A 25,456-nucleotide genomic window follows, 5' to 3' on the forward strand; every position below is an offset into this window, starting at 1 on the left:
CAGGAAGTCCCTGAAATTGGCCTTACAAGGCCCCTCCCTCCTCAAGCTTATCTGAGCAGTAAGGACTTCTAAGGTGACTCTCTGACCTGCCAACCTACCTGCAAGTTATACACAGAGCTCCAATGTTCCAGCTTTCTTTAATGCAAATAAATAATTTTTTTCATTTTTTATCTTTGTTATTAGTATCACTTTTTAATTTTATTGAATTTTTTGTGTATTTCATACAGAATATCTCAAACAATCTTCCACGTGCTTCTGCCTCCCAAGTGCTGGTATTAAAGGAGTACACCACCACGCCTGGCTGGAATTTAATACAGGAGTCCTGTCCAAGGACCCACATTCTGTAGACCCTTATTCTCTATGCTTTGGCCATTTGTAGTCTTTTGTCTTTCCTTTTTCTTTTTTGTTTTCTTCAGTGTATTTTATTGAAATTTTGTGCATTTCATACAAAATCTCTCAATCATCTTTCTACCCTTTCCCCTCTTGCACCCTCCCATAGCCCCCCCCCCACTGGAGCCCATATACTCTGTTACCCCTGTCAAAGCCCACTGTGTTGTCAATGTCCCCAGCTGTTTCCCAGTGCAAGTCCATCCACTGAGTCTAGTCAGCCTATCTAGAGTCCCTTGTTTTAGGAAGATCAGCTCTTCTACAGTTCTCAATAATGAAACTCCCTCTTGCAGCAGAGGGCCAGGAACACAGAAGGTCACAAATAGCCAAAGTGTAGAGATCAAGAGTCTGCTAAATAATGGTCCTTGGACAGGACCCCTTTATTAAACTTCACCCACCCAAGACTCAGTGACCATCACAGAAGAGGGGGTGGAAAGATTGTAAGAGCCAGGGAGGAGGTGCATGACCATACAGAAACAGTCCTACAGGCTCCTGAGGACCTGCTCATATGATTCTACGGCAATGGTGTCAGCAAACACAAGACCCATGGGAACTCAGGCAAACAATAACCCAGCATAGAACTTGGAAAATGAACAGCAGACCCCAATCTTACCTGAAGGAATGTTGGTTCCAGCTTTTGTGAGTCATCACCCATGGTGGGATGGGCTTTGGTGATGCAGCTGCATTTGAGTCACCCACACTCCTGTAAGTAATTCCTCACCCATATTCCTGGAAGTGCCCCAGGTAAACTCACTGATTCACCAAGCTGGACTTTGGTATTAATGTTACTTTAGTCTGGCATTAGTTCCCTATCTGAGGTGAGGTGACGTTTGTTCATGTCTCCCCAGGAAGTGTCACACAATAGTGCCCACACCCCTCCCAGACAAGATAGCTCATAAATAGCATCCTAAATAAAACATCATTGGTTTATTTATCCAAGACAAATAATGCATAGGATGGTTCCCTGGAAAACCAACTATACTATGGCAGACAACAATGACCCACTGTCAGCTTCTCCAGCTGGAAGGCTCTACTGCTGCTATTTTGCATGTTGTGTCTTTACTAGACTAGAACAACATGGCCTCTGGCACTTGTGTGACTTTTGATCAGGAAGTGTATGCTTTCATCACCATCAGGAAGAAGGATCAGAGTAGTTAGCATTCACCCGGTGTTCTCACTGTGTTAACCCACTTATTCTCTCTCGATATAGTCCAAAAGGACCTTTATATTCAGACAGTTGGCAGGCACCCGAGTGGTTTATTATATTAACAGCATGGAGCCCAAGCAGAGGCAATGCATGGTAGGCCTCTTTGGAGTTTGCAAGCAGTGTATATCACACTTGGGAATTTTAAACTGAGACACTTATTGTCTCAGAATGCTGCTGTCAGTTTTCAGAGGATGTCTGCAAACAAGGGCAGAGCCTGCAAGAGATTCAGGCTGCTGATGAGCATCCTTGGCACTTGGCCAAATGACCCAGGAGATGGCATGACAAAGGTAGGTACCGTGTGCAGTGGCTTATATGCCGTAGTAGGTGATCTCTAGGCTTCTGCAGTAAGGCTGTGCCATACACAGCGAAAACTACTTATCATAGGAAATGAGCCCCTACACCAGTGGTCCCTAGTAGACACTAAGTATCTGACCTCAGGACCTGACTGTGTGATGAGAACTGTCCATTGTGAGCTGGATAATATCAGAGCTACCAGATCACAAGGAGGCACTCCTAGTAATCTACTGGGAGAGTTCAGCTCATCTGTCTCTATGACTTTTGGTCCTACTTCACTTATTTAAGGGACCTGGTTCATTTCCCCCAGATCCAGGTATACAGCAAGGGTTAGACAAAATCGAAAGCTATGGCTACCAGCTGTCATGTCGAGCTTCTCTTCACAGATCTGTAGGCAACAGAGAAGTTACCATGTGACCCTGATTGCCATGAAGAGATAGAGCTGTTGCCACATAACAATGCAATCATAGCCCTGGGGGGAGTATAAATCCTTCTTGCTGAGTCTATGCCCAGTGATAACTATAACATGCAGTTGCAGTCACCATATCCTGACAGAGGCACAGTAACCACAGAGATAAAGATCTGGACTACCCCAACAGACAAAGAATCTCAACCAACAGCAGGGCTGGTCAAGGAGGAGAAACAGAAATGGTACCAGAGGAGAGAGAGGACTATTAATAATGGCCTCAGGACCAACTGCAGCTGTATAGATTGTAGCTTTTTCCCTGTAAAGGTTCTTCAGATGTTGCTAACATTTTAATCAGTAGATTTTGGAACAAACTTCCCTTCACAATATGAGTGGGCTTTACCAACCCATCGAAGACCTTAAAAGCAAGGACTGAAGTTCGTAAAGCAGAGAGTTCTCAAGGTTTCAACACAGAAACCCAAAGTGCTTGCCATGCCCGAGGACTTGAGTCCAGACACCCAGAACCCACATGAAAAGTTGGGCATAGCAGTACATGACTGTAACTCTAACGCTGGGGGATGGAGACAGGCAGATCCTAGGCGTCCTCTAGCCAGCCAGTCTAGCCAAGATGGCGAGGTTCGGATTCAGTGAGAGACCCTGTCTCAAAAGAGAGCAACTGAGTTGGGCATGGTGGCACACGCCTTTATTCCCAGCACTTGAGAGGCAGAGGCAGGTGGATCTCTATGAGTTCAAGGCCAGCCTGGTCTACATAGTGAGTTCCAGGCCAGCTGGGGCTACAGGGAGACCCTGTCTCAAAAAGGCCAAAAAAAGAAAGCAACTGAGAAAGACATCTGGGCCTCTGCACACACACACACACACACACACACACCTCCTCACCCTTACCATCTAGTTCTGGTGGGCAAATGACAGCGGTGACAATTGCCTGCATTGTTCTAGAGGCCTCAGGGACCCCCCTGACCAACAAACAACTCAGGGAGGTAGCCTATCCCTGGTATTGGGATTTTTTTTGTTTAGTAACCTACAGCTTCTGGCAACAGTTCTATCCACCTAGACAGGGTGTCTCCATTCAAATTTTTTTAATCTCTTTTTAAAAATGTTTTTTTTGTCTTTTTGAGACAGGGTCTCCCTGTAGCCCCAGCTGTCCTGAAACTCACTATGTAGACCAGGCTGCCCTTGAACTCACAGAGAGATGCCTGCCTCTGCCTCCCAAGTTCTGGGATTAAAGGCCACCACGCCTGGCTGTTATTTTTGTTTTATGTGTACGAGTGTATTGTCTGCATGTAGGTAAGTGCACCCGTGTCGCACAAGGCCAGCAGAGGACAGAAGAGGCCATCGGATCCCCTGGAACTGGAGTTACTGGAGTTACAGACAATTGTTAGCTGTCATGTGGGTGCTGGGATTCGAACCTGGGTCTTCTGCAAAAACAACCAGTGTTCTTAACTGCTGAGCCATCTCTCCAGCCCCTAATTTCTTTTTTTAAGATTTGCTTTATTTTTTTTTAATGCGTGGGGGGTGAGGAGGAGTGGGGGGGGCGTCTTCGTCTGTGTGCGCAGGTGCCTGCAGAGGCCAGATGAGGGTGTCAGATCATCTGGATGGAGTTACAGGCAATTGTGAGCCATCCAACACAGGTGTCAGGAATAGAACTCAGGTCCTCTTCAAGAGCAGCAACAGTGACTAGGGAGGGAGGAAGGAGGGAAGCCGGATGGGAGAGAAAAGAGTGGAGATAAGTGAATGGGGGAAGGGATAGGAAACCTAGAACGTAAAGTGATGCCCTAGAAACCCTATGAGAAATTAACATAGAGTGTCTGAACATTAATGCGTATGTATACCTGGGAGCTCCTGGGCAGGGAACACAGTGCCAGATAGAAGAGACCTCCCTTAGCATGACAAACATGCCATACAGCACTCACCAAAGAAGCTTCTTTTTGCAACAGATGGAGGCTACTGCAGAGTTGCACATCTGGTCAGGCACAGAGAGCATACACCTGGGAAATGCCCAGTATTAGGTGACACATCTGCAGTCCAATCTCTACAACTAAGGCTCATGGAATATAGCAGAATAATAGGTAGAGAGAGGGCTAATGCACCCCTCAACTCTCCCCAGTGAGGCTTCCTTGTACAGCAGAGTGTGATGCACACAGAAGGCCACAACTGGCCAAGTTTTGGAGAATAAGAGACCCTAGAGTATAGGATGGGACTCCTATATGGAACCTCACCCACCCACAGCTCAGGGACCATTGCAGAAGAGGAGGCAGAAAGATTGTAAGAGCCAGAGCTTGTTCATGAACACAGGGAGGTAGAGGCCTCTGCGCCCCTGGAGGCTTGCTCATGTGAGCCTGTAGCAGTGGTGGTGTCAAGCTTGGGACCCGTGTCAGCTCAGTTAAACAAGGGCCCAAAGGGGAGGTGATAAATAGGTGGCCGGCCAGCACTAGATTGAGAACTATTTGAGACTTATTGCTGCTGGGTGAGGTAGAGTATGACTTATATGTGACCAATGGATGGGTTGACTAGACTCCAGTGGACGCATTTACACTGAAGGACATTTGGGTACAAACACCTGAATGAATAGGACTCAGCATGTATGGCAGAGTGCATAGGGTTCGGTGGGGGCATGGGGAGACATGCATGGGGGAGGGGGTCTGGATTTGAGTGGAAATGTATGAAATTTTTAAAACTCAATTTTAAAAAAAGAGCAGCAAGTACTCTTAACTGCTGACCCACCTCTCGAGCACTCAATTTTATCTTTTAAATAGCTTGTCCGCTATTTAATTTACCTCAGGGCCTTAGTTTTGCTGACCCTCCCCTGAACCTTTCCTCTCTTCTTTCTGTCCCCGCTCCCTACTTAAACCATTCCACCCCAGTAGTCCCCCTCCGACTTTCATATCATCTGTGTTCTACTACCTCTCCCAGCCTCTTTTCCTCCCCTTTCATGAGCCTTTCTCTAGTTACACACACTCGCACATAAATGCACAAATATAAAAATGTAAAGCTACGATCTGCACATGAAAGAGAACATGAGCTATTTGTTTTTCTGTGTCTGGGCTACCTCAATTAACATAATATTTTCCAGTTTCAATTATTTTCCTGCTAAATTAACAAGTTCCTTTTTCTTTACAGCTGAATAAAATTCCATTGTGTATGTGTACATATTTTCATTATCTATTCAAAGACTTTATTATGAAGCGAAATGGCTTCTGCCTTGAAGACTCAGTGACAAGATGAAATGAGCTCAGTGTGGGCCTGTCCTGCAGTATTGCGTGACTGCTCGCCAAAGCAAGCCTCTAGGGCTGGTTCTCTCTCTCTCTCTCTCTCTCTCTCTCTCTCTCTCTCTCTCTCTCTCTCTCTCTCTCTCTCTCGTCTTTCCATCTTTGTTTGGTTATAAGAGCATGCTCAGCCAGCACATATTAGGAGACACATGCCCTTGAAGTAGTCTCAACGCTGGTGGACGAAGAGCCCAGTTTCATCGCCCTTCTGACAGATGCTAAGCCATGTCCTCTGCCATCTCCCCGAAGCCCCAGGTGAGGTAAACCTTCAGTTGCCCACAGAGGTAACATGCTCACCAGCACACACTGTGCTTCCTCCCTTCTTTCCTTCTCTGTTTCATTTCCTCATTCCTCTGTAAATACTTCTAAGAATCATATCACTGATAAACTATTTGCATTCAATTTTTTGTATCAGGATCTGTTTGGGGGAAACCCAGTCTAAGATACTCCCATGAATCCATGCATCGAGTCATCTAAAACTACTGTAATTATATAGTGTGGTATTGGTGCAAAGGCATCAACTGAAGACCCAGATCGGGACAGAGCCCCAAACCCGACACTTTTATACATGAACACTTGGTTAGAGCAAGGGAGGAGCCTCGGGAGAGTGGGAATCCACATAAATACCTGTCACGCCATCTCCAATGGAGCCCGCGTGAGATCCTCCGTGGGTTGAGGCTGAAACTTCAAGGAAGGTTGCCTCTTGGAACTGGCTGTGCTAAAAAACATGTTGTGCACTTGGCGTGCTTTTACTTGCTATTATCTTTCTGACTGTCACTGTATCAAGGGCTTTCAAGGGGCCCGGAAAGCACCTGGTGTCCTTGACACCGATGTCACTGCCTTTATTGAAATCTTTTAATTATCCTAGTATGCAGGAAGAGTTCTCAGGAACTCAATCACCTGAGACAACTTTGCCTCCAGAAGCATCACTATTAATGAAAGCCATTTTAGACGCAGCAAGAAGCAGTCAAGCAGAATTAATGCTGGAAAGTCCAGGGAATAACAAATTTCTAGAAGGAAAAGGGAAAGGGAGTATGTTTAAACTTCCAGAACCAACAGATGAGCCTTTACCATATACAGGAGCCTCTGATGAAGAGGGACATAGATGGGTAAATATAGATGGAAGAAGGGTTTCTTGGTATTCATTACAATTCATGGATAAATTGGCAAGATCAAGACCACCTTGGTGTCTTTTGATAAAAAATCAACAAGAGAGCTGGGAAGGATAGTTACATAGATCCCTAGCATGGGATGATTTTTAGGATCTATGGAATTAAAAAATAACTTAGAAGCCCTATGGCCCACCATAAATGAGAAAGGAATAATATCAAATTAAAGTAAAGTTAAAAATGTAGTATCAGGCACAGTTGATATTGAAAGTACTTGGTGGTTTAAGGTCATTCTGACCTGAAATCACAAAGCTAAGCAGAATTCTGAGTGCGTAATAAAAACTGGTAGTAGAAACCACAGTATCATAAAGCAGGAATTTGCTGGCTGGTACCAGGCTGATAAGATAAAGAAATGTGTTTTGGCTATACATGATGGTTGGCAAAACTGTTTCACTTTTATCTCTGAAACTGAAAATGATGAATTACAGAACAGTCATGCTGTTAATGAAATTTTGCAGTCTTTGCTGTATATATCTCAAACCTTGCAGCTGCACAAATACACTCAGACCTTCACCAAGCTCTTCTGTGTCTGTCTGTTTGCCACTCGCCGAATCCTTGCCCACTCTCTCGAGGACCCTGTTCCCATCGGACTGAACTGCTTCCAGTCTGGGCTGGTCCGTTGCAAATACCCATGAGAAAAATAAACTGACTCCCACTCTAAAGACAAGAATCAATTCCAGCCGTGCACATGTGAAAGACGGTTTTCTGATAACATAAGAAAATATCTATCTTTAAGATGGGGATGATTTCTTCAAGGCACACAAATAGCACTAAACTTGAAGCAAGTTTCTCAACTTTTCACTATTGACATTCTAAACTAAATAAATTCTCGTTACCAAAGCAGTAGCCTTCATCTCTGTCCACTAGGTGCCAGCAGATTCCACCTCTTGGCACCCATTGTGACAAAAAAAAATGTTTCCGAGACATCATCCAATGATAAGGATATTGTCAAAGGCTTAAGAGGGAGGGAGAGAAAACAGGATGCCCAATTAAGTTTGAACTTCAGACAAACAAGAAAAAATATACATACACACATATATGCACGTTTGTGCATATATAAAGAGAAATATACATACATATATATATATGAAAAATAGTGAGATATCTCTTTTCACTAGATCTGGTGGCTCAGGCCTGTTATCCCAGGTTCTCAGGAGGATGTGGCAGGAGGATCACAAGCTCAAGGCTACATGGGCAACTAGGATCCTGCCTCAAATTTAAAAAAAAAAAAAAGTTTATGGGGCCAGCAAGACGGTACCTGCAGCCAAGCCTGATGACCTGAATTCTATCTCTGCAACCCACAGGGTAGAAGGAGAGACTGACTTTCACAAGTTGTCCTCTGAGTTCCACGTGCACACTGTGGTACGTGTACACATGTGCACAAGCACATATACATGCACACTAAATGGATAAATAAATGTAATTTGTGTTTAAGTTTTTAACAGAGGGCTAGGGCTATAGTTCATGTATAAGGCCCTAGATTCAACTGGAAATGTATATTTTTTGAGGAGTGGGTGAAATCACCCCATAATTGAGAGCTATTGCCTTGAAATAAAAATTATTTGATAAGCTGGACTACAAGAAATATTTCTGTTCATTAAAAAACATCTTTAACTGGAAAAGAACAGTCACAGAACGGGAGACATTTGCATCATATATTGTCAACACAAAAATGAGAATACAGAAGTTTGAATTAGAAATGATGGTTTCCTTTGTTGAGTGAGTTTAAGTTTGTTCCACTACCAAGAAGAAATGTTCATGGGCAACTTAATTACATGAAGTTTTAAGCTGCATGTGGTAGCTCAAGCCTGTATTCCCAAAACTTGGGTGGCTGAGGCAGTACAATTGCCCTGGGTTTGAAGCCAAACTGGGCTACAGAAATAGACCTTGTCACAAAAAAATAAGTTTGGGACTGGAGCTGGTTCAGTGGTTAGAGGCACTGGCTTCTCTTGCAGAGGGCCTGGGTTTGGTTCCCAGAACCCATGAGGCAGCTAATAACCATCTGTAACTTCAGTTTCAGAGGATCTGATGCCCTCTTCTGGCCTCCACATGAGTGCACTTACATGTAGATAATACATGCGTACATATAAAATAAAAATAAACGGGCTGGAGAGATGGCTCAGCAGTTAAGGGCATTGGCTGCTCTTGCAAGGGACCTGGGTTCGATTCCCAGCACCCACATGGTGGCTAACAACCATCTGTAACTCCACATCCAGGGGATCTGATGCACTCTTCTGACATCCACAGGCATTGCATGACACGGGTGGCACACTTAAGTACATGCAGTCAATACACTCGTACACATAAAATAAAAATAATATTTTTAAAATAAAAATAAATAAATTCAGGGCTGGGTGTGCACACCTTTAATCCCAGCACTTGGGAAGCAGAGGCAGGCAGATCCCTGTGAGTTCGAGGCCAGCCTGGTCTACATAGTGAGTTCCAGGACAGCTGGGGCTACAGAGAGACCCTGTCTCAAAAAGACAAAAAGAAAATGTTTTTGAAAAAATAAAGTTACATAAAGTTTTGCATATCTTAAATATGACTATAAATTTTGAAACAAATTTTTGTTATAAAATATTTCAGACAATACCAAGAAAAATAAAATGAATACCATGTACCCATTATTTGACCTAAGAAATAAGAAGTTCAAGTTCCCTGAGCACTCCTCCCTGATCACACTTTACCTCCTCAGGGAAAGGCTGCCCTGAGTTTCCTCACCATCACTCTCATGCATTTATTGTTACTTTCAAAAGTCAATTTATTGCTGGGCATGGTAGTGCATGCCTTTAGTTCTTGGGAGGCAGAGGCAGGTGGATCTCTGTGAGTTCAAGGCCAGCCTGGTCTACATAGTGAGTTACAGGCCACCTGAGGCTACAGGGAGACTCTGTCTCAAAAAGACCAAAAAGAAATCAATTTATTTAAAATAGCACAGTTGGGGCTGGACAGATGGCTCAGCAACTAAGAGCACTTGGTGTTCTTGCAGAGGACCTGGGTTCAGTTCCCAGCACTGCAGGGCAGCTAATAATGTTCCCTAACTCCAGTTCCAGCAGATTCAACACCTCCTTCTGGATTTTGTGGGCACTGCACACATACATACAGGCAAAATACCTACACACACAAAAACACAAATAAAAATTTTAAAGACTAAAAATAGCATAGTTTTTCTTTAAATCTTAAAATAGCATTATACTTACACAACTGCCTTTTTTAAAGGTTTGTTTTTATTTTATGAGTGTTTGCCTGCATGTACGTACATGCACCATGTGCATGCTTGGCACCCAAGGAAGCCAGAAGGTGTCAGATTCCCTGAAACTGGAGTTACAAACAGTTGTGGGCCCCCAAGTAGGAGCTTAGAACTGAGCCCAGGTCCTCTCTGCAAGAGCAACCAGTGTTCTTTACCACTGAGCTATTTCTCCAGACCCTGCAACTTCTTTTTTTTTACTATTAGAGTCGTGAGGAAATACCAAGGTAAGCATAATTCTGGCTAAACCAACTTAACAGTGTCTTTGCTGAAGACAAGGTATGATGGTTAATCTTCACTACCAACTGGGTTTTTGGAGACTGAGGAAATGATTCATAAAGGCATAAACCATATGGGGTGAATTGGGAAGTAGAAAACGGAAATCAGGGGCTGGAGAGATGGCACAGCAGTGCTCTTGTAGAGGGCCCAGGTTCAATTCCCAGCACTCACGTGGCAGTTAACCATCAAAAATCCCATTCCCGGGGATCAGATGCCCTTTTCTAACCTCCGAGGTTAACTGGAGAGAAAAGAGTGCTGGAGGATTATTTTATATGAGGAGAAATTTGGAACTATACAGGTGACAGGGAGAGGCAGAACAGTAAGAAAAGAGCAAATGGGGTGAAGAAAAAGAAATCCACAGTAAGCCGGGCATGGTGGCGCACGCCTTTTAATTCCAGCACTCGGGAGGCAGAGGCAGGCGGATCTCTGTGAGTTCAAGGCCAGCCTGGTCTACATAGCGAGTTCTAGGACAGCTGGGGCTACAGGGAGACCCTGTCTCAAAAGACCAAAAAATAGAAAAGAAAAGAAAAAGAAATCCATAGTGGTGCTGACACACCAAACTGCACAAATATCCAGACTGTGCAGTTCCGGAGGCTAGAGCTCCGGGTCTGGATCGCTGTCGGATTCCTTGGGAGTACGCTGTTCTGCACGTCCTCCTCTCCTTCTGCCTTCCACCTCCCTTCCCCCTGTGATAAGTACTTCCGGGCCACGGGCGGGAGCATGCACAGACTCGAATTACGCATGTGCAGTGTGTTCAGCACTTACCCCACGCCCGCTGGTCCCCCGCGCTATGCGGGTGCTTGTGGGTGAGGGCGGGCAGGAAGAGTCGGGGCGGGCCCAGGGCTCGCCCTCCGCCGCCGGCGACCTGGCCTCGGTCTCTCCGACCCTCCGGGGTCCCCCCTTGGTCACCCCTGCTTGGAGGGGAGGGGCGAGAAGCCTGGGGTCCGGCGGGGCCGCCAGCCGGGGTGCGGACGGTCTGCCTCCTTTCCCGGGGTCTTTACAGTTTGTGTTCTCCCCCCAGGTGGCGGGTCGGGGTTCATTGGGACCGCTCTGACCCAGCTGCTGAAAGCCCGGGGCCACGAAGTGACGCTGGTCTCCCGACAGCCTGGGCCCAGTCGAATCACGTGGGTACGTCCGGAAAGCTGGATGGGAAGGCAGTTTGCACCGGATGGACGGGATCTGTGAGCACTGTGCTTTCTTTGACAGAATGAGCTCTCTAGGTTGGGGCTGCCCGGCTGCGATGTTGTCATCAACCTGGCTGGAGAGAACATCCTCAACCCTCTGCGAAGGTCAGCAGGGCCATAAAGCGGATGTCCTCCGCAGCCCCGGGAGGAGAGGGCTGCCTCCTGTGAGCTGGCATGGTGGAGCTGCACCGTGCACATGCCCATCCATCCCGCTAAGAAAACCCACTGCTGTGGCTAAATACACATAGTCCGTGTCTATCAGGGAGGGAAAAGGTGTCCTTCTTGGGCGTCCTGAGTAATGCATGGAGACTTAAGTCAGTTGTCTGGCTGACTGGAATGAGAGCAGGTGGGTGTAAACGGATAGGGCAGGATGAGCAGTTGAGATACGGGTGCCTGTATGTACTTTTTTCCTTATTTCATTTTTCTCTGCAGATGGAATGAAACCTTCCAAAAAGAAGTCCTTGCCAGTCGCCTGGACACCACCCACATGCTGGCAGAAGCCATCTCCAAAGCTTCACAACCTCCCCGGGCTTGGATACTAGTCACAGGCGTAGGTATGTCTGCAGATCACCAACCTCTTAAATCGACCAGGGAGAAGGGGGTAGCAGAGAGAGTAGCTCCAGCCCCTGTGGCTAGCGGTATACCACCATCTCCACCACCCCAGAGCACTGACCTTTCCCATTTTCCAGAGTAACCTTGAAGCCCTGCCGCTATGCAGATCTTTCCTGACCTCTGTATTTTCACTGGTTAGATGACTATGAGGTACTTGTGAGAGAAGAAAGGCAGAAAAGGATGGGAAGTGGGCTCATCCGGAGCCTGAGTGCTCGGAGCCCTCACTGGTGGCCCTCTCTCCTAGTGCTGTAGAAAAGCCTGCCTACTCCCAAGACCGTTGCTTTTTGTACCACAGTTCTTTATGAAGAGTTCTGAATTGTCGTGTCACCTTTGGGACGAAATACTTGCAAACAGCCACTATTCTAAGTGTTCAATACATACTGTATTATTTAATCCTCACAACAGCTTTATGAGGTAGGTACAAATACTCCCATTTTAAAGATGCAAAAATTCCACAAAGTCACAGAGGTCGCGAATGGTGGAGCTTGGGTGGCCTGGCACCCAAGTTTCTGTCCTTAACCACTGCATTTTAGCAGCCTCTGGGGATAGCCCTACAACCAAAGGCCACACTTCCAGGCAAGAACAGATCAAGTCATAGACAAGGTCAAGGGGAAATTTCCACGGCACTTCCCCTGTGGAGATAGAAAGGGTCAAAGAGGGTAAGGCCAAGAAAATAGGGCCAGGCAGGACAAGGACACCCAGAGCACATGAGTGCTATTCTCCCACAGCTTACTACCAGCCCAGCCTGACTGAGGAGTATGACGAAGACAGCCCGGGAGGGAACTTTGACTTTTTCTCCAACCTGGTAACCAAATGGGAAGCAGCAGCCAAGCTTCCTGGAGATTCTACACGCCAGGTGGTGGTGCGTTCAGGTGAGAGCCCGGGGAACAGGCAAGGTGGATTGATTTCTCTGGGCTGAGCTTACAGGGCGAGGATGCCATCACTCCAGCCAACCTGCAAGGGAAGGTTCCAAGGACAGCCACAGCTCTCAATTTTTTTCAGTTCCAGGTCCACACGGGGTTTAGAAAGGAGGAAGGGGCAAAAATGGAGAGTAGTTGGGCTGTTTCAAGGCTAAGCACCACCCCTCCCTTGCCTGCTTTTAGGGATTGTGCTGGGCCGTGGGGGTGGTGCCATTGGCCACATGCTTCTGCCCTTCCGCATGGGCCTGGGAGGCCCCATCGGCTCAGGTCACCAGTTCTTCCCCTGGATACACATTGGTGACCTGGCTGGGATTCTGAATCATGCCCTTGAAGCAAACCACGTCCAGGGAGTGCTGAATGGAGTGGCTCCAGCCTCCACCACCACCAATGCTGAGTTTGCCCAGGCCCTGGGTGCTGCCCTGGGCCGCCCAGCCTTCATCCCTGTCCCCAGCACCGTGGTACAAGCTATCTTTGGGCAAGAGCGGGCCATCATGCTGTTGGAGGGCCAGAAGGTTATCCCACGGCGGACACTGGCCACTGGCTACCAGTATTCCTTCCCAGAGTTGGGGGCTGCCTTGAAGGATGTCATAGCCTAAGGAGGGAGGGAGACCCAGGGCAGGGGCTGAGACCTGTCCCTGTACGGAGGCTTCCTGTTAGATACTGTGAATCCAATCCGCTCGGGTGGTCTTGTACCTGACATCAGAAGCCATCGAGGATGGCATCTTGGGATTTCTCCCCTCGCTTTCCTCTCACTGCTCTGTTGTTCCACCCTGAGAAACTCCAGTCTCTAGGAGTTGTAACGTCATCAACTCCTGGTAACAACAATTTCCAAGTTTGGTTTCTCTGTGTCACACTGCTGCCCTAGTTCTCCTTTATGCTGTGTAGAGAATGGTCTACAGTTAGGACAATAAAGGTTAATTACATCGCTAGCTTCAGCTCATCTCTTTGGTGTAGGTTCTCCCGGAATTTATCTCAAGAACTAACACCCTAGATGACTCTTCTTCATTACAGTCTCTCTCCGCCCTTTCCTTTCTTGGTCCCTCTTGCCAAATGAGCTGGTGAGACACATGGTCATGATAGAGAACAGAAGATAAAGGATCACCTGACCACCTGTTCAAAGGATGTCGGCAGACAAGGCCCCTCAGTAGGTCAGTCTTCAGTGTGTCACCAAATGGCAGTGGATTAATAAACATGTGAATCCCAGCTCATCAATGCAGTAAGACAAAGCTGATATCCCTGTCTATAAGAAGCCTAGAATTTGCCTCACAGTTGCTTGGGAGACATGTCAGCCTTCCAAGGCTCTCAGCATAAAAGGGGAGAAGGTGCTTCTCACCTACTGTACACCCACCATCACAGAAAGTGAAAAGAACAGGGAAGCAATCACAGACTCAAACCCAACCCTATCGCAAGAAAAGGACTCCCAAGTGTTCCTCTAGGGCCTTTTATCTACCTAAAGGTATGGTATCAGCCACAACTTAACCAGAAGCCGTTCCAGCAGCCCCCACGTGAGACCATATGAACCAGTCTCCTTTTCCCCTGGCAGAAGGAGTCACTCATTTCCCTGACTAACCTGTCTTCACTACAGCTGCCTCCAGCCTGGGTCAGTCTGCCTAGCATTGTATAATTCACCCAGTGAGACAAAGGCAACAACATTGGGACCTAGGGACCCTCTTCCTGATCACGGAACTCCACAGGCAGTATTCAAACCCCTGTGTCACTCAGGGAGTAAGCCAGGTTCTGAAAGGGATCTTATTCAGGACTTGCTGCAGGTCCCAAACACAACTGAACCGAGGATCACCTTTACCCCTGTCTGGTCCTGGACTCCAAGTTGACTAGCTCTGTATTATTCCTGGGGAATGACTGGCCTCAAATGTAAAAGTAACAGAAAAGCACATTAGGCTACACTAGAGGAAGTGATTAATATGTCCAGGTAAGGAATGGGCTACCTTGCAAGTAGTAAATTCCCTGACACGGGAAGAGTTTAAGCAGGTACAAGACAGTGACCTGTAGCATTCAAGATAGGACAGGACAGTGGAGCTAGTCTGTGACCAATCAGGTATTTTCCCGCTCCGATGCTTCGGCTTCCATCTCCCAGAAAATTGTTCCTTCTAGATGGAACCCCTGCCGCCCTCCGTCACTGTACACACAGCAGAGTGTGTCTTGCCTAATGCAACCCGGGTCTCCTATAAAGAAAATTCTAGGTAGATCCCTTTAACATTGTCAGTGAAAAACAGCCTTTCTGACCCATTTGTTAATCTGTAAACAAGCACTTGAATGCAACCAGCTGGCTGCCATTTATAGGAATCCTGAGTGTTCAGATAATGCAAACAGTCAGCACTAACTTAACTCTTTTGTAAATTCGGATGCTGAAGGACGTTGGAAAGGGATGCAGCCATTCCAGGGCATTTTCTACTAAAGGTTCAGTGTTAAAATCAAGGGTGTAGTAGCCATAACAGGGCATGTGGCAGTGAAGATGCAGTGTTAAAACCCAGGGTGTGGGCTGTGGATGTGGAGAATGCACATCCCTGAAAGAGATTTCGGTTGGGGACCTGTGTAGCCACAGGCAGACACACCTGAGACCTGATCCAAGGACATTTCCTCCCAGGAGCTTACCTCTGTTTTGTCATTCCTCCTCAAAAAAAGTATTTTTAACGCCTTATTTATAGATATATGTAAAGGCCAAGCAACTCCGTCAAGGTCACAGACAGGCACAACTCAGACTGGAAGCCTGCTCCCCCACTGTCTTCCCTAGTGCTCTGCAACCCCACCGCCATGTACCCCCCTTAGCACTATAGCCCCCCCAAAACCCAGCATTCTCTAATACTCCCAGGAGAACTCAACCTGTCCTGGCCATTCAGAGCAGCAGCCTGAGGAAGAAAGGTCAGCTTTTTGGTCACTCCAGCCACCCTAACCTTCACCCAACTCAGCTTGGAGGTAGAACCAACAGTCTTGGTCTTCAGGAAGGAGCAGCCTCAACTCCCTACAGAACCCATGTGCAAAGACAAGGTTGAGAAGAGTGACCCAAACCTCCTGAGAGCTGGTTGAGGCCCTGACTCAAGGGTGAGTCACTTCATGGACCTGCCCCAAAGTACCCCAGGAAGAGTATTCCCACATGAAAATGCTCTTCCCTGGTACTTCCTCAAGCCAAAGCACCATCTTAGAATGAGTCTGGGTCAGAGTCTGAGCAGCAGAGGGACTGTCACACAAGGGGCTCACTGGGGGGAGGCTGGATCTAACAAGGCAGCAGTTATGCACGCAGGTAAGGCTCAAAAGTTGAGACTCAGCAGGGCCTCAGACAGCTGGTTAATATCCCGGCAGTATGGCTCCCGCTGCAGGATGAAGTCCACCTTGTGATCCTGACCCCAAAACACCTCCAGCAGCTGGCGCCGGAGCCGCTCTGTCTCTCGGGTCTTCCTAAGGCCACCACCACCTCTTTCCTCTTCCTTCCCCGGCTGCTGACTACCATGTTCAGCAAAGCCCCTAGAGGGACGCTGAGTCTTAGCAGAGCCCTGGTCCCTGGGAAAGAACAGAACAAGAACGGATAAGCATGTTGGAGAAAAATTAGCAGAGAGAGAGAGAGAGAGAGAGAGAGAGAGAGAGAGAGAGAGAGAGAGAGAGAGAGAGAGAGAGGGGGGGGGGGGAGAGAGAGAGAGACCCCAACTGCACTTCCTAATACCAGCTCTAGGAGAGTAATTCTGAAGTTTCCTAAAATGACCACTGAGCGGCAGTATCAACCCACTTAAGAGGAACCAGGAAGATGAAAACCCCGACAGGATGTGTATCTATTCTAGTCCTAAATGCAATCACTTGCTTAAAAAGCCAACAGAGGGTGTAGAGGTACAGCGGGCTCTCATACAAGCACCATCAAACATACTGATTAGGAGAAACAATGAAACAAGTTTCTCTCCCAACCAGAAAGTTCTGTGTCAGGATTCCCTGGGGAGCTTTTAAAGGCCAGCCCAGGCAACTGCAGAATTAAGCAGACCCAAACTGAGACACTTCCACCCAGGCCTGCAAAGAGGAGCAGACCTAGCGACACCTGCAGAAGTGAGGGCATTACCCGGCTGGTTTCTTCAGGAACTCATCCAGGGTGGGGCCCTTTCGTCCCAGTGGGTCATCAGGGACCATGAAGAGGTTTCCCACAAAGGTGAAGGGCAGCAAGCTGGATGAGGAAAAAGGAAGTCACAGAGATGTCCCTGCATCTGAGACCAAACCAACACCAGCAGATCATACTGGCTACCATCCTTTGAGGCAGCTTCAAATCCCTTCCGGGAATTCTCACCCAGAGGCTAGAGAAGAGCTGGTTTTAGACAAAGCTCTGAGTCTGTGCCCTATTCTCAAGGAGAAAGCTCCCTCACCGTTCTCTGATGATCGCCATCCACTTGTCAGACTCCTCTGCCAGATCCCGGAACTGGTCATTGGAGACAATGATCCCATCAGTCTCTTCAGCCAGCTTCACCATGAACCTGTCTCAAAAACCACAGAAACCATTCTGGGATTTTCCAAGGCTCCAACCACACAGTATGTCATCAACAACTATAACCCACTTCTGCTGATGGAAATCAATCCTCACCTCATTTATTTAAGCATGGGGGCAGCTTGCTGGGAACTGAACCTGGGTCCTCATAAACGCTAGGCAGGTGTTTTACCACTGAACTCTAAAGCCCAAAGAACTGTTTTTAAAAACTGAGAGAGGCTCAGGGCTGGAGAGATGGCTCAGCAGTTGGGAACACTTGACTGTTCTTGCAGAAGACCCGGGTTCCAACCCCAAGCACCCACATGGCAGCTAACAACTGTCCAAAAATCCAGTTCCAGGGGATCTGACAGCCTCTTCTGTTCTCCACGGGCATTGCACAACATGGGTGCACTAACCTACATACAAGCATAACACTCGTACACATAAAATAAAAAATTTTTTTTAAACTATTGAGCGCGGCTCTTGCTAAGGTACTCAATCTAGCCTTGAATTCACTCTGTAGTCCAGGAAGGCTCTGAACTGTCAGTCCTCCGCCTCAGCCTCCCAAGTGGCTGTGACCGCAAGCCTGTGCCCCTAGACTCAGCCCCAAGGCTCAGAGAGGAGGTAACAATGAATCCAAGGTAGTCTCCCAACAGCATCCGGTTTACCACAGCCCTTCCTGAACACTGTCGCCGCTAAGAGCAGTAAGAGCTACTAGCTGTGGCTGTCTCCCACCCTACCCCACCAGTCACTCACAATCTCCACCTTCCCTCTGAAAAGCCTTCCACTCCAGATAATTTCCGCAGCTTTTTTTTCCTGGGCCATAATTCAGACACTGCAACTGAGATAACACCTGGCCCCTAACAACTCACTTGCCTTATCTAACCATCTACCACCCTCCAGTCTTACCTGCTGTCCCCCAAGAAAGCATGTTCTCCTACACAGCACTCCTGCACCTGCCCTTCACCCCCACCCACCCCTAAGTGAAGGACCTTGCGCGAAGTCCACATGTCTAGGCCTGGGAACTAAGGGCCTCTAGAAACAATCTCCACGTTGCCCTGTAGCCTTCTCTCTTCCAGCATTCCTAATGTGCCCTCAACTCGAGCCAAAATCAATGAACACATTGCACTTTGCTCTCTGACTTTACTCAACACGTTAACTCTTGACAGGTCCTCTGACTTGTTCCTCAAACTGTTCCCTCCATCTCAAAATGGTCCCAAAGTCTTGATGATGAAAGCCACCTGAGGAACTTTAAAAGAAATAAATGCATGCCTGCAGGGCTGGTTATGCAACTCAGTCAGCAGACTGCTCACCTCACATGCACAAAGCCCTGAGTTCAATCTCTAGCACCACATAAACTGAGCTTAGTGACACACACCAACAGTCTCACCATTTAGGAGGTAAAGACAAGAGAACTAGAAGTTCAAGGTCATCTTCAGCTGTTCGATGAGTTCAAAACTAGCTTAGGCTACTTAGACCTTGTTTTTAAAAAAAAAACATAAAAATTAAAAATGTTAAGATAGGGCCAGACGTGGTGGCGCACGCCTTTAATCCCAGTACTCGGGAGGCAGAGGTAGGCGGATCTCTGTCAGTTTGAGGCCAGCCTGGTCTCCATAGTAAACCCAGGACAGCTGGGGCTACAGGGAGACCCTGTCTCAAAAAGACCAAAAAGAAAAAAATGTTAAGATATATTTTTAGCAGTTTTTAATTATGTGTATGGGGGGGGGGTGCCCATGAGTGCAATGCCCACAGAGGCCAGAAGAGGGCATCAGATTTCCCCAGAGCTGGAGTTACAGGTGGTTGTGAGTCACCAGGTGTGAGTGCTGGGAACTGAACTCAGGTCCTCTGAAAGAACAGTAAAAGCTGTTAACCACGTCTATCTCTCCAGTTCCAAAATTATTGTTTTTTAAAAAAGACACCTGGGACCTACTTTAGTAAGTTTGTTGTTTTGATTTTTGAGACAAGGACTCATGTAGCCCAGGCTTGCCTCCAATTCATTGAATAGCTGAGGCTAACCTCAAACTCCTGATCCTCCCATCTCTACCTAAGTGCTTGGATTTTATCATGCCCAACTCCCATTTTGGTGATTCTGAGTCACAGAGCAAGATTGATAAGGTGGTGGGCCATGGCCTTTCTAAGAGGTTTTAAGTCACGAGACCAGCTTATCCTATGTCTTTCCCAACCAACAAAAACTCCCAACCCTTTCAATTCTGTAGAATCCCAGTCAGAACAGGAGTCCCTTCCCTCTGAGTCCCTGTAATGTTTGATTTACAGTTTCACAGGGAATCAGGATTAGGCATGACAGATGTCTAGGAAACAAGCTGAGGGGATATGTGAAGCATACAAAAGGTGCTTCCTGGTTAAGTGGCTTACTCTGCTCATGACAGGATGTATCCTGCTTAGCAGCACTCATTCAGAGGCCTGTGCTGTGCAGCACTGTGCTGATTCCCAAGTCAGAATTCCCCATTTATACTATGTATCTACCAGGCCCTACAAAGCTCTGTATTAAAACTTACTCAATCTTCAACATCAATTCTCTTTCAGTGCTGATGTGGAAAAAATGTTACCATCTTGGGTAAATTGTGAAGTCTAGACTCAAAACAAAATAGCTGTACTTGGGAGGCAGCGGCACAAGATGCCCCAAGCTCAAGGCCAACCTGGCCTACCGATCAAGTGCCAGACCAGCCCAAGGCTATATAGTGAGACACAAGACCTAGTCCAAATAAATAAATAAATAAATAACATCAGGAGAAAGTGAAGTACCTTTTGTAAAGTACTATTTACCTTTAAGGAGTAAAAGTTAAGTATTTGAAAAGACAAAACATATAAGCACTGTATTAATTTTAATTGTCTACTAGACACAATCTGGAATCACTGGGAAGAGGCCCAGGTCAGAATGGCCTGTGGGCATATCTGTGGGGAATTATCTTAACAATGTTAATTAAGGTAGAAAGACCTGCCCACTGTGGGCACCATTCCCTAAACAGGTTATTCTGGATCCCATAAATGCAGAAAGCAAGCTAAGCACTAGCATGCATGCACCCACTGCTCTCTTCCCAAGTATGGCTGCAATGTGCTTCCTCAAGCTCCTGCCACTGTGACTTCCCAGCTCTCACAGTGGCATAGGACTGTCATGGAACTGTAAGCTAAAAGAAACTCTCCCTTCCTCAAATTGCCTTGTTTACATTTTTAAATTACTTATTTTGTGTTTGTGTGCACACATGTGACACAGCGCATATGTGGAGGTCAGAAGACAACTTGCAGGAATCAGTTCATTCTCTCTTTCTACCATGTGGGTCCCAGGGACTGAACTCAGGCTGTCAGACTCAGTAGCAGGTGCCTTTACTCACTGAGCCATCTAGCCAGCCTTTAAGCTACTTTTTGTGTGTGTGAAGATTTTAGAGAAAGAGAGAAAGAGAGAGAGAGTATTTTATGCGTGTATGTGCCCGTAGAGTCCAGAAGAGAGCATCGGCTCCCTGGAGCTAGAGTTACCGGCTGTTGTGAGCTGCCTGATGTGAGTGCTGGGAACCAAATGTAGATCCTCTGGAAGAGTAACAGGTACTCTTAGTCATGGAGCTGTATCTATCCAACCCTTAAGTTGCTTTTTATCAGAGTATTTTATCACAGCAACAGGAAAAGACACTAAAAAATGATTGGAAGCTGTGATTTGGAAACTGATTTTTTAAAACTGAATAATGTCCTAAGGAATAAGTATAGCTGGAAAAAGATTTAAAGAGCTGATTAGCTTTAAAATGTGTGTGCTTGCCATACCATATATGCACAAGTATGGCAGTAGCATATCCTATTTTTTCTATTTAATCTATATGGTCACTTGATTCTAACTTTCCTTTGTCAATGGACTTAACCACTTACCCTTTGTCTCTACCTCTATAAAACAGACATCATATTTTATGCAACACTTTTTTTTAGTTTATTGAGACAGGGTCTTACTTTGTAGCCTAGGCTGACCTAGAACTCACTATGTAGTTCATGCTAGCCTCACACTCATGGCAATTCTCCACCCTCAGCCTCCCATGTTTGTGTTGGGATTACAGACATGGGCTACCACACCCAGCTTCATGCAATTCTTAAAGGAACCCATGCAATAGTAAGCAGTGTGTGACTAGATTCTGGCTTAGCACCTGGGTGAAGCAAGCACATACCTTATCTTCTTTTCATAGTCACAAGGAGGGTGAATGAATGGAGAAGGGCCTGAGACAAAGAGGTGAATTCACTGAGAGATGGGGCCACAGAGAGAGCCAACCACTAGCGCGATTTGGTCTCCAAGTCAGATGTTCCGATTCTGTGTCTGGACCTTTCCACTATACTACGTTCTATAGAAACCTATTAGCCAGGGGTTGTGTTTGCTCATTTCATTTATTTTGAATGTTTATCTTTCCCAAAATGTTCAAGGAACTTCTCTATATATTTGGTAATTCTGTCACCTATTTATGTCACCAGCTTTCCCATTTCTCTATAAACCAGTAATTTTCTAGATAGTAAGGCACTTTATAGAAAAACAAGGTGTCGTTTAGTATGATGAATGAATGATGAGCAGGAAAACACAGTAGTCTACAGTCCATCTCATCTTACCTACAGAGCTGATGGACCTGCCAGTCATAAGGACACATGAACACTAACTATGTTCCTCTACTGAGGCTGGAAGACAGAGAGGTCAGGAGCTGCCACTCCAATTCCTGCTAGGCTCCTTAAATATCAAACTTGGGGCCAGGAGAGGAGTAAGTACCTGTCATCATAGGAGGAAATCCTCTTGCCATCCATGACTCGTGAGGGGGTGAGGGAAAGCAGACTGAGGGAGTACAGCTTTTGCAGGAAGTGACTCTCTGTAGGAAAAGAACACCACAACAGGGTTCTCCTCAAGGTGGAAACAGAGCCTCTCCCAGGACAGATGACAAGACCCAACTCACCTCTGACCTTGGAATCCTTACTGAAGCGCCACTGAGGCACAAAGACAGTTATGTCACGGTGCCCTCGGTCCCAGAAGTACTGCACGGCAATAGCGATGCCACGGCTTGAAAAGTAGTGCTGGAGGCCATGCCTGCAAATAAAGAGACCCAGCAGAGCAGGCTGGCACCCCGGATGCAGTACCAATCCCTCAGCAGACGTCCCAAGGTAGACAGCGATGTCTGTCTCATCCTCCCTTCCCAGGAATCAGCCCCACCAACTACTCACACCATGGCCACGTTGCTGCCATCAATGACAATATGGCGGAGATCTGGCTGGCCAGGCACATTGGCAAGGCACAGAGTGAAAGGATCCTGTAAAGCTTCCTGGAAACGCTGGGTGCCAGTGACCAAATTGCCCCCACGGGTGCCTCGTTTCCTCGGAGACCCTCGACCTCGAGTCACAGTCTGCTGCTTGTCTCCCCTGTCTCCCCGATCTCCTCGGTCTCCACAGGGCCATGGGGGTTCTGGTGCGGGTGGAGGACTAGGCACTCTTGGAGGTGAGGCTTTCCCATTATGGAGCCGCTGGAGGAGAGAGGCTCCTCGGGGTTGAGCTGCCCTCTGACAGGGGACGTGGGCACTGGGAGGCTCACCTTGCACAGTGAACCCTACTTTTTGCTGGGGTACCTGCTGCCTCCCCAAGGCCTTTCCTTTCAGGGACCCCATCTCTGCTCCTCCACCTGCTGGCTGTGACTTGAAAGTCACTGCTGTCTTCGAAGCCTCTTCCCCAGGTGACTCTTTCCACCCTGAATCCATCTCCTTGGGACCATCCTGTTTGCCTCCTTCCTTCTCCACAGTATGACTTTCTCCTCTTGCTGCCTTTGACTCTCCCTGCCCTGCAGTCCCAGTGCCCAGGGATTCCCCACCTTCATTCAAGTGAGCTCTAGCTCCCTGGAACTGAGCACCCAACAGGCCTATGATCTTCCCCTCCCTATAGGACAGTACTTTTGGCCCCTGCCCTCTGGATGCCTCTTGCACCAGGCTTAGGAGCTCTTCCTGGACAGCCAGGGACAGCTGCAGCAAGGCCTCTTCGTAGGGATCCTCCAGGGGCTGTATCAAGGCAGTGAAGTCTCTCAGCACTCTGGCACTCTCCGGGGCTCCAGGACATGGCTGCAGCTGCAAGTCCCAGCTCAACCGCTGCACTAGATCCTCCACCCGGCTCTGAGCCATCACAAAGGCTTCAGTTAGGCCACTGATCATCAGAGAGCCAGGAACCAGAGGCACCAAATGTGCGGATGTGCTCCACGCCAGACAATCAAGGAAGAAGCTTTTGGCTCCAACAAAGATGCAGTGCAGTCTGGACGGGTAGTGGATTTCACTCTGCAGTTCTGGGCTGCAGAGCCCCTTCAGATACTCCTGGAGGGAAGGTCAGAAGAGGAAACTTCTAGAAGTCACTCCCTTGAGGTTCATTACTCTCCCCTGACTTTCAAGGTGCCTGGGTCATCAGGTAGCTACTACTATTCCCGTTGTAGAGATCAGGAAACTTGGATGGAGGGCTGGCAAGTGGCAGAGCCATATTAGAATTCCTCCCAGACTCCAAAAGAAAGCAATGTGGCCAGCCTCCCTGCAACCCCCATCCCCAGTGAATTCCTCAGCAGGGCCACCTGCTCTGTGGGATTACCTCTACTATCTTCAAGAGGAAGAAGTGATTTGTTTCCCCAGTGCAGGCAGCACCTGAGCAGTCAGGCAGAAATGAAACCAAAACTCGAGATAAAGAGAATTACGAAGTTCCTCAAAGCTTGGGGGCATAGAGGCTGATAAAGGTGGCAAAGACCAGGCGATCTTCCCCAGCCCCTCCTCTGACTCTAGCGGGGAGGGACAGCGTCCTAGTTTCCTAGGAGGATTGGGGGGAAGAGTTCACCTTGGCTCTTCTGACATTCTCCTTGGGGCCCTCAAGCTGCAGCCAGATGTGAGGGTTCTCTGGGCAGTCTTTAGGCAGGACGCACATCCTCACGCTGAAGATGCGCTCCAAGCGAGCCTGCTGCTCACGAACCTTGCTCTCTGCCTCTGCAGACACCGCAAAGCGGTCGGGAATTGGGAAGGCAGACTGCCAACCAGACATGGCTTCTTCCCCGGGTCCTAGAAGGGCAGATGGTGGCGGGTGGCTCAGATCCTCTGTCTGCCTTCAGCCCAAATCCTGGTCTCTCTCGGTCTACACCAACCATCAACAGGTCGCACCGGGTTACAGCTCGGGTAAACAACCCTAGGAGGTAGCGAGTCCACCTTGTGGGTGGAGAGGGTGGGAAATTATCCATACGCAGGCCTCGCCCAGACCCGCAGTCATGCGTAAACAAGGCTATCTGAGACAAAGAACTGGCCTGAGGAAACTGATGACCATCGCCCTAAGGAGGGAAGAGTCAGGGGCCTCCAGCTCGCTCTGGAGGTCCTAAGAAGTAGATGGGTGACGAAACAGTCCCAATACTCGGGGGCCTCTGCAGTCCTCGGGTCAAAGATGGCCTCTTTAGCTATGCGTCCACGCCGAGGCTAGAACTGGGCTATCCTGGGGGTCCCCGATCTGCCCTGTTCCATCTCTAGCCACTCCCACCTCCCCGCCTCCCCTCCCCCCCGCCCCCGGCGCCCCTCCCGGGGCCCGGGGACCCGCCGGCCCGCCCACAGTAGCCGCGGCCACCGCCCCCGATCCAGCCGAGCTCCCCCCCCCGCCCCCCCTCCCCCCCGCGCCCTGCGCCCCTCCGGGGGACCAGGGACCCGCCGGCCCGCCCACAGTAGCCGCGGCCACCGCCCCCGATCCAGCCGAGCTCCCCCCCCCGCCCCCCCTCCCCCCCGCGCCCTGCGCCCCTCCGGGGGACCAGGGACCCGCCGGCCCGCCCACAGTAGCCGCGGCCACCGCCCCCGATCCAGCCGAGCTCCCCCCCCCGCCCCCCGTTCCCAGCCTCCGGCCCCAGGAGGGAAGCGCCTACCCGCCGAGGCTGCGGGTCCCGCCGGAGCCTCCAGGTGCCCCCAGCCCAGGAGTCCGGGGCAGGGGGCCCGAATCGGGGTGGGCCTTCCCGGATTCCTCACCCAACCGAGCCTTCTCTTGTCCTCAACGAATA

At 48.3% G+C, this 25,456-nt stretch overlaps 2 protein-coding genes and 1 long non-coding RNA gene across 7 annotated transcripts; 1 reads left to right on the forward strand and 2 right to left on the reverse strand.

Moving 5' to 3' along the window:
• Positions 1-3,782: 3,782 nt before the first annotated feature.
• Khnyn (KH and NYN domain containing) lies at positions 3,783-25,456 on the reverse strand. 3 transcript variants are annotated; one of them, XM_029566819.1, is made up of 8 exons: positions 25,325-25,456; positions 24,268-24,485; positions 22,636-23,762; positions 22,371-22,501; positions 22,190-22,286; positions 17,345-17,452; positions 17,047-17,148; positions 3,783-3,989 (listed from the first exon to the last, which is right to left on the reverse strand). In XM_029566819.1, the coding sequence occupies exons 2-8, from the start codon at positions 24,466-24,468 to the stop codon at positions 3,971-3,973; spliced, it is 1,785 nt and encodes a 594-aa protein (XP_029422679.1). In that variant the 5' UTR covers positions 24,469-24,485; positions 25,325-25,456; the 3' UTR covers positions 3,783-3,970. The 3 variants fall into 3 exon arrangements, with proteins under 3 accessions (XP_029422679.1, XP_008838006.1, XP_029422680.1); XM_008839784.3 differs by lacking the exon at positions 3,783-3,989 and adding an exon at positions 15,887-16,502; XM_029566820.1 differs by lacking the exons at positions 3,783-3,989; positions 25,325-25,456 and adding an exon at positions 15,887-16,502 and having other exon boundaries at positions 22,636-23,787; positions 24,268-24,387.
• Sdr39u1 (short chain dehydrogenase/reductase family 39U member 1) lies at positions 10,976-15,612 on the forward strand. Of its 3 annotated transcripts, none has more exons than XM_008839786.3 (6): positions 10,976-11,066; positions 11,292-11,398; positions 11,477-11,559; positions 11,887-12,008; positions 12,795-12,938; positions 13,170-15,612. In XM_008839786.3, the coding sequence occupies exons 1-6, from the start codon at positions 10,991-10,993 to the stop codon at positions 13,580-13,582; spliced, it is 945 nt and encodes a 314-aa protein (XP_008838008.2). In that variant the 5' UTR covers positions 10,976-10,990; the 3' UTR covers positions 13,583-15,612. The 3 variants fall into 3 exon arrangements, with proteins under 3 accessions (XP_008838008.2, XP_008838009.1, XP_008838010.1); XM_008839787.3 differs by having other exon boundaries at positions 11,046-11,076; positions 13,170-14,933; XM_008839788.2 differs by lacking the exons at positions 10,976-11,066; positions 11,292-11,398; positions 11,887-12,008 and having other exon boundaries at positions 11,478-11,559.
• Positions 12,430-13,172, reverse strand: LOC115071489. The gene is made up of 2 exons (XR_003850578.1): positions 12,869-13,172; positions 12,430-12,698 (listed from the first exon to the last, which is right to left on the reverse strand). It is a non-coding gene; the product is annotated as an uncharacterized LOC115071489 (long non-coding RNA).

The sequence above is a fragment of the Nannospalax galili genome, unplaced genomic scaffold (genome assembly GCF_000622305.1).
Source record: "Nannospalax galili isolate Female #2095 unplaced genomic scaffold, S.galili_v1.0 scaffold1119, whole genome shotgun sequence".
NCBI lineage: Eukaryota > Metazoa > Chordata > Mammalia > Rodentia > Spalacidae > Nannospalax > Nannospalax galili.